A 12,804-nucleotide genomic window follows, 5' to 3' on the forward strand; every position below is an offset into this window, starting at 1 on the left:
AGAATGTGCCATCAACAAACAACAACGGATGACAAAATTGAAAGCCATACAAACATCCATGAAATGCCACAAACAACCTCCGAAAACACCCCCTACTTTCATCCACATCTAATTCAAACACACGTCCCGGATTCGTTCTCATAGCTGTCTCAAGGTACCATCGAAGTTGGTCAAAAGAAGTTGCAAAATCACCAAACAACCCACATATTGCCTTATCAACTCCTAACCATGCAACCCGATAAGAAACATCTATACCATATTACTTCTTCAACTTTTTTTTAACTTCAATAGGACGAGTCAACGGATTATCACTAATATCATTATGCACAATATCAGATACCAGTCTAGAACCAACCATTTTGCTACAAGATCTACGAGCAACAACCCCACAAGTATGCACATTATCCAACTTCATAATAAAAAAAAGACCGAAATTCATCAACACCCTTCTATGCACAAACCATTTACAACCCGTAGACAACTTCATCATACATTCAGCAGTTACTCTTGCTGCATCGTTTTTCAAATAATTCACTGCAAAACCACACTTAACTGCATACTTAGCCAATGCAATATGGAACGTCGGCACTCCACCTTCAAATTCTTGACCAACACTATGTATAATCCCCTTCCAACTAGCAGACAACAAAACTCTCTCTGGCTCTGGATAAAAACTAGGCAACAAACCACCAATACCATCACAATCATTAACCAAAGAACTCTCACAAATTACAGAATCAATCCTACAAGAATTATCATCATCAACCTCCACAATTCTCTTATCACCCACAACAACATCAACAACATTAACCAAAAAACTCTCACAAATTACAGAATCAATCCTACAAGAATTATTATCATCAACCTCCACAATTCTCTTATCACCCACAACAACATCAACAACATTAACTAAAGAACTCTCACAAATTATAGAATCAATCCTACAAGAATTATCATTATCAACCTCCACAATTCTCTTATCACCCATAACAACATCAATAATATGAGAACCACTACAGCTTACCATTGACAACATATTCCTCAAATCATTATCACATTCAACAATACAATTAGAATATCCAGGAATAGAGAAAACAAACAAAAGTTACCAACACTCAACTCCTTGAACTTCGTTGATATTTTCTTAACAACTTCATGATAACTACATCCCTCACTAATCTTAATGGCAAGACAAGAATTACTGTATTTGCACATTAACATGAAATACCCCTCCATACTACAAATGACAAACCAGTAAACAAATGTTCACAGATTTCAAACTGCAAAACTATACAGTTACAACATATCAATACCAACACTGCACAAAACACAATTCCAAACTGCAAAATTATACAGTTACAACATATCAGTATCAAAACATCAGAATTCACAATTCCAAACTACAACTTCAAAACACATTACACTATACAACAAACAAAATCAACAAAATCAAAATCATTACACTATATCACATACAAAAATCACAAAATAAGTATCAAATGAACAAAAATTATCACAAAACAAAGAACTATAACAACATTGTTAAACACAAACCATATATCACGTAAATTTGCTTATCTATATGTACATACATATATGTATCGACAGATACAGACAGAGTGAGACATAGACACACACAAACACACACACACACACACACACACACACACACACAGAGAGCCTATACATAGAGATTCAAATCGCACAACCAGATCCACCTTACAATACAATGAGATCGACCACACAGCACAAAGAGACTGCCATAACGAAGAGAAATCGAGATTGCAGAGGCAAATATTTGACTTTCTTTTTTGAACGGAGCAAATATTTGATTTTTCACGTATATATAGATCTCAACACCAAGGGTAATACAGTCATTTAAAAAATAAGAAAATAAAAAACGGGACCTCTGGGTATAAAACTTAAAAAACTGTGGACCTATTAATCTATTAAAAATATATTGGGATTAGAAGGGAAATATATCCTCTACATAGGACTACATAGTAATTTTTCCATTTTTATATTGGTTGGTGCAAAATAATGAACCTATGGTGAAAAAGGCCTAATCTACTTGATAACGACTGTTGAACAGGTTGGGGTTGGACTGGGCCTAGTTAAAGTATTTTAAGCACAAACTTGAGGCCATACTCATAGTTCAAAGAAGAATGGGCTTGAGATAGAATTGGACTGTGTTAGGCTCTTTCGGCCCGCTAAAGCCTCACTTTAATGATGACATTAATATATTTTTCAAGTCTCTATATGTAGATTATTTATAAAAGCAAAATATAAAAAACTAGGCTAGTTCGACTATAGTAGTTATATAATTTCATTATATTTGAATTAAAATAATAAATGATATATTTTTTAAAAATAATACTTATTGTTGATTTTTCTTATGGCAAATGTGATAATATTGTACAATTATAATTATCAAATTGACCCAGTAGAAAAAAAAAAAAGAAAAAAGAAAAAAAAAATCAAATTAATTTTTTTTTCCATAAATAATCTATATATAAAACCAAACCAAGCCCTAAATCCCATCAAATGGGGTCGATTACATTAATCATTCTTCTTCACGTAGCTCTTTCAAATGTCATTTCGTTAGTCAAATTAAGTCGATTCATATCTCTATTTACAATGCTAGTCAACGTTAATCTAAGCCTACTTGGTCCCCTAATATTTCCATTTACCATCACTACATCGTATCTCTTCACTACTGTCTCTATTAGTCTCCGTTGAATATGACGAAACCATCTCAATCGATTTTCTCTCAACTTATCTTCTATCGGTGTTACTCTTATCCATTTTCGAATACACTAATTCATAATTCTGTCTTGTCTAGTTTTACTACAAATCCACTTAAGCATCCTCAACTCAGCAATACTCATCTTATCGACATGTTATTTTTTGGTTGCCCAATACTCCATCCCGTGCAACATCACTGGTCTAACAGTCGTTCTACAGAATTTTTTTTTTTAGTCTAGTGGATATTCGTTTATCACACAGTACCCCAGATGCACTTCTCCACTTAAGCCATCCCGCCTTAATCTTATGAGCCACATCCGCATCAATCTACCCCGCCGTTGTGACAATCGACCATAAATAACAAAAATGTTAACTCTTAAGCAGTTCTTGGTTCTCAATCTTCACCTCTTATCTGCTTTCATTGTTATTGTTACTAAATTTATACTGCATGTACTCTGTCTTAGTTATGCTTGTCCAGAATCCTTTAGATTCAAGTGTTTTTCTCAAAATCTCCAACTTTGTGTTAACTCATTCTCTAGTATTATCCACTAACACGATATCATTTGCAAAAGCATATACCATGGCGCGTCATCCTAAATATTTCTCGTCAACTCATCCATAACTAACGCAAAAAAATAAGAACTTAAGGTAGATCCTTGGTATAACTCTATAGTGATAAAAAAATTCATTTGTCTTTCAACAGACAATCTAATAGTAATCACCATCCTTTCATAGTGAGCCTTGTAATGGTGGGCCTACAAAATTCTAACAACACAGTCCAATAAGACTGGAATAAAAAGAAATCAAAAAAATAAAATAAAAAATTTGTAAGGTACCAATTCATTTCTTGAGTACTGGAACTGGCCTGGACTGGACTTGAAATTTAGATATGTTCAGCCCATAAAGACTCGGTCCGGTCCGGTCCGGTCAATGCAGGCAGCCCACCCCTCTCGGCCCACTCTGTTCTCTATCTCTATGAGATTCTCAGACCGAAAGAAAACACTCTCAGATTCAACGCCGAAACCCAACGCCGACTGCAGCTTCCGGCGCCGCCTTCCAACGTTCCCTTCAGACATCAATCGCCACCTCCGCTCCAAGGCTTCGACGAAACAACAATCGAAAGTTTCAATCACAGATCTGATCTTCTCTCATAGGTACTCACTCTCGCATACTCGAGTTCTGTGTGGTTGTGCAATTCTTTGTTTCGTCGTTTCGCTCAAAACTCTCTCTTAGGATTTGAAACTGAAGATGATAATCGTAGATTTTGAATAAAGTTTTGTGATTGTAGAAAAATTGGCCACAAGAACAATCTATTGCTTCCTGGTGATCTTTTAACTTTGGGAATATTGGAGGAGAAAGTAGGAGTCATGGTCTAATTTGTTAATTTTTAAGGATCCATTTGCTTGTTCTAAAATTGTATAGACAAATTTTAGTTCTTTAGTTTGTAATTGATGTTTTTGTTAATGATTTTTATTTTCATATGGCTTTGATGAGAATTCTTCTTCTAACTGTGCCATTAAGAGCTCATGGTGTCATATTTAAATTTCTTTACCCACTTAATAAAATGTTTGGGGTTGTAATTGCCGAAAGGGATTGTATTTGGTTTTTGTCTTCTTGAATCCATATTCAAAGCAGAAGAGTAGAAGAAGTTGCAGAGCTGAAAACAGTTTGCCAGCATGGAAACCGGCAAAGAAGAGGATCCTGTTTTTCTTGACCGTGCATCCCGAGTAACGAGAGGCAAACGGTATAAACCTCATATCCTATAAATAATTTCATGACCTCATTTATCTGTTTGGTGCATGTTTGTAGATATATATCTGTTTAATATTTTGTTCTTTAGCTTCTCTTGCACTTCCAAGTGCCAAAACTTGGGATATAGCTGACCCATCTAGAAGGATAATGGAAATTCTATTTGAGATATTGAAAGGTTTTGACACTATATTGATGCCATTGTTAGAATGAACAAATTGCTTGATGACGAGAATGAAGAGGATGAAACGTTCTGGAATCAGGAGGCTCTCAAAGAGGTATTCACTGCTCAGACTTTTAACATTGACGTTTCTCTTGTCCACATGTAGTTTCTTGATCAATATTTGTGCATCCATTCATTTTTTCACCTTAATGTGAAACACCAATAATGTTCCCAGAAAGTGAAATAGAGACAGAGTAATGAAGAGCATGATAAGTCCCCTATTAGAGTACTCTATCTAAAATTGAGTAGAAGTGGTCTTTGATGTTACAATTTGGTTATGCACTTTTTGGTTAAAAAATTAATCTTTTCCTTTTTGTGTTCTTTTCACTCACTTAAAGTCTTCCTGGGAGAGGAAAATCAACTTCAGATCTTTTTATGTCAAAAAACATAGAAATTGTTCAGTAAGTCATAATTTGGGACATTTTGGAGTCACATAGTTCCTATTTGTTAATTTGATCTAGTTATTTTTCATCGTCACTCACTATGGTCTATTGTTTGTTTTGTGCTCAAAACAAATAAACTCCTTGGCATTGCAAGTTATTGACATACAACTTTTTCTTATTTATTGACCGCATGCATCTATTTCTATTATCAACTCTCCACAAAAAAAAGTGGGGAATGCTGCTTACTAACTACGTCTCCCAGACCCTAAGTAGCAGCCTTGTGCATTGAGTATGATCATTTTTTTATTTATTTCAATTATCAAAATTGATGAAATTATGATAAGTATGTACCATTCTAAATTAAATATCTACTTTTTATTTCAGTAGTATTATTTTTTTATGGATAATGGGATTTGAACCTTGTCATCTACTCTATTGTAGCACCTAAGTTACCGCTTAGTCCGAAGGACTAGCAGTGGCATTTATATGGTATGTTGTTCTCTTGTGTGTTTCTGGATTCAATTCAATCCTATGTTACTTTCTCAGGAAGAAAATGATGAAAATTACGAAGAAGAAGGGGAGGTTGTGGATGTTTTTGACAGTGACTTCGATGATGATGTATGTATTTACGGTCTTGTTATTATCTGCATTTCTTAGACTTAAAATATGTCACTACCTCTTTCATACTACTGCAGTAATAATTTCAATATCCATGACCACTTGAACGAACTTATTGTCCAATTACATGCTCTACTGGAATCAGGAACCTCAACCAGATGAAGAAGTAGAAAATGAGGCAGATGACAGGTTTGACTTCCCCAAGATCATGGAAGTTTAGAGTTTTTAAATATAGTATGGTAACTTTTAAGATGTTGACTTCTGTTACAGAATGCGGACAAAGAAGAGACTAATATTTCCTGGAAAGCAATTGCCAAAGAAGAAGACGAAAAAGAAGGTTCTTTCAAATCTTGGAAAGGCTCCCCAGGATGATGAAACTGCTGAGCAGTCTACTCTCCCTGAACATCATGATGCACCCGATGACGTAGAAGTGGAGAGAATAGTTAGAAAATCTACAAGAACTTCAGTTATTGTTAGGCAAGCTGAAAGAGATGCAATACGTGCAGCTTTGCAAGCAACAATGAAGGTTAGTTGAGATTTCATTCTTGATGTGTTCTTCTAGAAATGAGAACACTGGGTAATGGACCTTTTCTGGCGGTGCTTTTTATTTTTATTTTTATTTTTTTATAGGGAAAATAACTTCATTGTTATCATCATTTCACTAAAGTTTTGTTAAATTGTTCTGATTACATAATCTATTTGACTGATTAGGTGACTAATTATTTTGCTGAGCATCATTTCGTTAATGTTATACTTGCAATTTGTAGATGTGATAACCTTTACAATTATTATACAGACGGGTATGGAGAAGTTGTGTGCCACTGCATCAATACCTCCCACCTACCTTTAGATTACTGAACCTTATCAATTTTAAATTACAATTGTAAGAATTAAAACTAATGCAGGATTTTTACCAAGTTTTACATCATATAGATGCATGCTCCATGTGTCAGTTCTGCTGGAATTTATTTGATGAAATAGTAAATATTGAAATCTTTGGTTGTAGCGTACTAGTGTTGATACTGCATACTTTAACAGGTAGCACTATTCCATCAGAGGTTGTTTTTATAATGTGTTCTGCGTATTATTCGTGATCTACTAATGTAGGTCTGTGTTCTGATGTGTACCACAATTTCCTTAAGCATGTTTTCTTTTTATTTTATTTTGGTGCTAGTTTACTTGCAACAAAATAAATAAATAAGACTGGTGTTTGTAAAGTCAAAAATCTATTATCGGTGCCAAAAAGGGGTTTCTCAAATCACTTAATAGTGCCACTTATTTGGCAGCATAGTTGAACTATTAATTTGTTCACCTTACTTGTGATGTTGCATTCAATTTCATTGTGGTCACCATTTTCTTGAAACTTGAAACTCAGTGTGAGGTATCAAACACATTTGCTGTCACTGTCAAGTGAATCAATGTATTAAAGGTTGGTTGAACCTTATGTGTTATTTATGAATCTTTCCTTGGTGAAGTAAAACATTTAAGCATGCACAATTGTTTGGGGAAATCCTCTTTGAATTTGGCCAGATCATCTGTTTATGCTTCTAATGGATGTGCAATATATATATATATCCTTAACCTGATTAGTCCACCTCACCCTATGTTTTGTTTTGTTTTGTTTTTTGTTTTGATTGACTGGACCATTGAAATGATAATTTGTAAAGCTGCGAATTGGTTGATTCCTTACTGATAAATTATGCCATATTTCCTAGTTCATTTGATAGTAAAGCAACTCTTGGTATTCTTCCATGTGAATGAAATGCTAATCATGAAAATTTCTGATGACTATTCAACTGGATAGCTATTGTAAGTTTTTGGATGTGCAGTTAAGTAGCTTGAACTGAATAAATTTTCTTTTGGCAGCCAATTAAAAGGAAAAAGGAAGGAGAAGAGAAGAGGATGACCCAAGAAGAGATGCTTCTGGAAGCAGCTCAAACAGGTTTTATGCTATATGTTTGATTTGAAGAGATAGTCTACCAATTTTACTTGTGGGATGATCTCCGATATTCATGGTACAAATTTTTTGTTTCACAGAAATTATGAACTTGAGAAACTTAGAACGAGTGTTAGCAAGGGAGGAAGAAGTTAAGAAAAGAGCAGTTGTACACAAAGCAGTTTATAGTGGCCCTCAGATACGATATCTTTCTAGAGATGGCAAGCTTTCTCTCATCACTAATTGATACTTGTTTTCTTCAGAGACTAGAATCTGAATATTCAGCTTGGTCTTTTTCTTTGCAATTGAATAATAATTCTCTTTTTCCCCTGTAATCATTCCTTTTTTGAGTGAATTATTTCAAATTGATTTGGAAATTTTGTTGCAGGTAATTCCTATCTAGAATTCAGTAAAGGATTGTTGTTTCAATCAGAGATTTCTACAGTATCCACTCCTTGTAAGTAAATTTTTTGTGCTCATGACTATATATTTGTGGGAAGGTTGATGGTGACTTCATGTTCATGGATGCTTTGATATTAGTTAATTTTCTTCAGAATGTTAATTGTAAAGTTAATATAAAATTTTTTGAACATTGAGTTTGTGTCATATTAGAATATGTTGTCTGATTCATGTACACTTGATGTGCTATCTTGGTGTACTTTTCTGGAATGGAGTAGGTCTCTTGAACTGCCTCGCTAGAACACGTGTTAGAACATTCTTTCAAACGATTTTTCAAGTTGTACAATGCATTGATATATGAGTTATCTTATGTTGGACCTTAATGTTGGACACATTATGAGACTTGGGCCCAAGGCTGCCTTTAATTGGTTTTTTCTTCTTTCCCTTATCTCATGAAATAAATCCGCATATTATTTTGCACATCACTTGTCTGAAGAATTCTCAAGAATCCCTAGGTTCATCAATGTCCTCATGAATAGATTTGTCCTCCTGGCTCTGCCTCTTTAAGAAACTAAGGTGTCGTTTGGTAACACTTACGCTTTCAGTTTTCTGTTTATATTTACAAAAATTTAAAAAACTCAAATAAAAACTTGTTTGGTAAAATTTTTGATTTATAAATCAGTGGTCTCAGTTTATAAATTTGGCCAAAAAATGAAAACACAAAAAATGTGTTTCCGTTTTGAGTTTTGAGTTTTTAGTTTTTTTTTTTTTTATCACTCAACACTAACCACCACCCGCCACCATTTTCCACCACCGTCTTCCGGCACTACCACCCACCACCCACCACCCACCACCCACCCTTACCACCACCTGCCACCACTACTCACCACCCACCTGCCACCACCAGCCGCCACCCGCCACCACCACCCACCAGCCACCACCTACCTGCCACCCACTCGCCACCACCACCCACCCCTCGCCCTCACTGCCGCCGTCGGCGCCGCCCCTGCCACCACCACCACCACCACCATCACCCACCACCCACCCGCCACCCACCTGCCACTACCACCCACCACCCACTCGCTATCACCTACCACTCGCTATCACCTACCACTCGCCACTGTCACCCACCCAACCACCACCACCACCCGCCACCACCACCACCACCACCACCCGTCATCTGCCACCCACTTGCCACCATTACCCACCACCTGCCACTACCATCGCCACAACCACCCACTCACTACCACCTACCACCTGCCACCGTCACCCACCCACCCACCCACCCACCCGCCCGCCAGCACCTGCCATCCGCTACCCATTTGCCACCACCACCACCCACCACTCGCACAGTCACCCACCACCACCACCCATCCGCCACCTACCTGCCACCACCACCCGCCACTACCACCATCACCACCCACTCGCTACCATCCACTACCCGCCACCGTCACCCACCCACTCACCACCACCACCCGCCACCTACCTGCCACCACCACCCACCCGCTATCTGCCACTCACTTGCCACCACCACCAACAACCCGTCACCACCACCACCACCCACTCGCTACCACCCACCACTTGCCACCGTCACCCACCCACCCACCCACCCACCCGCTACCAACCCCCACCACCTGTCATCCGCCACCCACCTGCCACCACCACCCACCACCCACTACCACCACCACCCGCCACCATCGCCCACCCAACCACCACCACCACCACCCACCCGCCACTACCCACCACCACCAGCTACCCACCACCCACCGTCACCATTTTCCACCACCGTCTTCCGCCGCCACTTGCCATTTTTCACTCTTTTTTATATTTTAAATTTTTTTAAAACATTTTGTCAATTACCAAACGCGTTTGTAGTTTATGTTTTTTTAAAAATAAACAAAAACCAGTTTATAAAATTTTTGTAAATATAAACTGAAAACGTAAACGTTACCAAACACACCCTAAATGTTCTAGCTTGCTGCTGTTAAAGCAAGGTGCCAAGTTCTAATGATGGGACTTAAACTGGTTGTCTGATTTTTGTAATGTTGGCAAGGTGTCAGCAAGTACTTTGATGAAATAAAAAATTCCTGTCAAAATTTAGATTAATTTGTTGGTAGTATTGGTCCTCTTGGAACATGGTCTCAAACTTCCTTATCTCCATTCATCTATAATATCATGCAAATAGCTCTGAAATCGCTATGCTCAAGTTTTTATAGTTAGGTGACAAGTTTAAATGCCAATCACAGAGGGTTTGGGTACAATTGAAGTCATTAAAAAACTTGCAATGAGCTTACTGATCTTTGTTACAGTTACGGGGTTTCTGAAAGATGTTTTTCTTGTAAATGCTGTTAATTACAGCTAATTTGTTTGTTCATTTTCTGTACCAGATCCGCAGAAGGCCGTGTGTGCGGTTACTGGGTTGCCTGCGAAGTAAGATTTCATTTCTATCTTGATGGTCACATATTGCATTTAAATCTAGGTTTGTCATTTCAATTTCCTGGGAAAATATGATAAATTTAACATCAGAGTAATACATTACAGAAGTTATAGCTTGTGGGTACATGTATAGAATAATTTTTGAACTGCAGAGCAACATAATTACAGAAGTTTATGGCTCCATTCTTATGGGATCCCCTTTAACAGTCTTTCAGTCGCTCCATGTGTTCCCCACTTTGCTCTGGGTTCCAGATTTAGGTTGGGATGTCTTTATACCACAAGATATTGTATCTATACCAAAAAATAAAAAGCAAAAAAAAAAAACACAGAAGAATATCACGATCATACATACCTTTCCCTGTTGTTTGATTGTTGTGTGCTGTTTCAGGTACCGTGATCCAAAGACTGGGTTACCTTTTGCAACTAAAGAAGCTTTTAGAACCATTCGTGAACGGTAAGGCTTCAATGGTCTCCTATGAGCCTTTGTAAATATTGAACATTTTTTGGGAATGTGTGTGATATACGTTTTGTGCGTACATGGATCAACCTCCCCCCCACTGGTCAAAAATCTTGGTTTTGTGTCATACACTGGTAGTGCAGAAGTTTTGTCAAGAGATATGCAAGTGTGTGTGGCGGTAGTTAACTCTTTTCACTAGCCCGCCACAAAAGCTCAAAAGGTTTGCTAAGACAAGCAGACACAATATTAGTTAGTTGATGAGGCACAAGTTTGGAGACAAGCTACAAAATAGCAAGCAACAAGCTAAAATTAAAGCAAGCAACAATGGAAAAGCTTTGCACAATTTAAAGGCGAAATGAACTTTTCATTGATCAAAAATAGGCAATACAATAGTTGAACAATGCACCAAAAGTGCTACAAAAGTTATCTTACTATTGGCTAGGTTGGGGTACTTTAAAGGCACAAGTAGTTTGGTTCAACACTTGGGTACCCCCTCCTTAATATAGCTTGTTAAGCCTTTTCTTAGCTAGCAAGAGGAAACATCCTCTATGTTTGAGGAGGCATAATGAATTTCTAAAAATTTTACAAAAAGAGAAAAATTACAAAACTTGGTCCCAAAACACCTTTAATACCAATCTATTTACATAAAAATTTACAAGACAAAAATATTACATTTGACCCTCCAAAATGTGCTTCAAAGTTGCTGCTGCACAGGCAAGGCTGTGGCCTGGGCTGCGGCCTGCTGTGGCCTGGGCTGCGGCCTGCTGGCAAGGCTGTGGCCTGGCTACTGCTGGCTGCTGCCGGGGCTGCTGCTGCTGGGCCTCGGCCTGGCACATGCTGTCTCATGGCCTGTTGTGGGCTGCCTTGCACTATGCCTTGGGCCTTTGCTTGCACTTGTACCAACAACTTTTTGAGCATGTTTTTGGCTCTCCAAAGGGCACAAATGAATGTGGCATCAAGTTGTTGACCCTTGGATGGGCGCACCTTGACACTCTGCCCTTGGGGCTGTGGTCGGTGCCATAATTATGGCACGCCCAAACTTTGCCCTGGCGTAGACAAAAATATAGTTTTGGCTTTCACATGTTAGCAAGAAAAAATCTTAATTTGTTTAACGAGTACAATCAATGCTAGGATAAGATGCATGCATCATGAATTTCTGCTATACCAATAACTAATATAGAAAAAAACAATTTCTGTGGGAATTTTAAGTTGATACTAGGTGATAACTGTCTTGAAATTTTGTTCGACAATTTTGCTTGACAATTTTGCAGGTTTTTGGAAGAAAATAGAAATGCTAGAGAGAAAAAGAGCTTAGGTTTTCTATCTGAAGAAATTTCTGGGCAAGGATTTTCTGAAAGGCGGAAGAGATCTGTAATTCCGAATAGGAGAGAGACATCAGATTTTCGGTACTCCGCTCGATTCCTTCAAATTCCAGCTCTTGAAAGCCAAGTTTCGGAGTAGCTGCTGCCATTAATTAAATTTTCTTCCTAGCCCTTTAAATTTGTATGTACATTCTGGTAGTGATTAGTTATTAATTAATTGTTATTATTGTTTCTGGGGTCTTCTTTTGCTCTTGATCAAAAGAGGATTTTGCGAAATGTTTTGTAAGATATCAGCATAATTTGGTAGAAACATGAAATGCAGATGTATAGGACAGCATTTGTTTTTGTTTGTTTTTTATTTAATTTGCATAGTAGCCTTAATTTTTTACTTATGTGTGTACTTCTTGGATTTGTAACTAGAGTCACCTAAATTGCAATATTTAAGTTGCAAGGCATGTTGGGTGTAAAACAACTCAACTATGTTGGGATCACGAAAATAACGAAAATCTTATTCAATATTAATTTTTCTAATTCAT

At 37.4% G+C, this 12,804-nt stretch overlaps 1 protein-coding gene across 4 annotated transcripts; it reads left to right on the forward strand.

Moving 5' to 3' along the window:
- Positions 1-3,572: 3,572 nt before the first annotated feature.
- On the forward strand, positions 3,573-12,613 carry SWC2 (DNA binding protein SWC2). Of its 4 annotated transcripts, none has more exons than XM_028229892.2 (12): positions 3,573-3,899; positions 4,381-4,489; positions 4,703-4,772; positions 5,647-5,718; positions 5,864-5,907; positions 5,989-6,244; positions 7,585-7,660; positions 7,756-7,875; positions 8,043-8,111; positions 10,441-10,483; positions 10,878-10,943; positions 12,218-12,613. In XM_028229892.2, the coding sequence occupies exons 2-12, from the start codon at positions 4,422-4,424 to the stop codon at positions 12,405-12,407; spliced, it is 1,074 nt and encodes a 357-aa protein (XP_028085693.1). In that variant the 5' UTR covers positions 3,573-3,899; positions 4,381-4,421; the 3' UTR covers positions 12,408-12,613. The 4 variants fall into 4 exon arrangements, with proteins under 4 accessions (XP_028085693.1, XP_028085694.1, XP_028085695.1 ...); XM_028229893.2 differs by having other exon boundaries at positions 3,618-3,899; positions 4,378-4,489; XM_028229894.2 differs by having other exon boundaries at positions 3,703-3,899; positions 5,796-5,907.
- Positions 12,614-12,804: the final 191 nt, after the last annotated feature.

This window comes from Camellia sinensis, chromosome 5, assembly GCF_055761805.1.
Source record: "Camellia sinensis isolate YWXY chromosome 5, ASM5576180v1, whole genome shotgun sequence".
Lineage (NCBI taxonomy): Eukaryota > Viridiplantae > Streptophyta > Magnoliopsida > Ericales > Theaceae > Camellia > Camellia sinensis.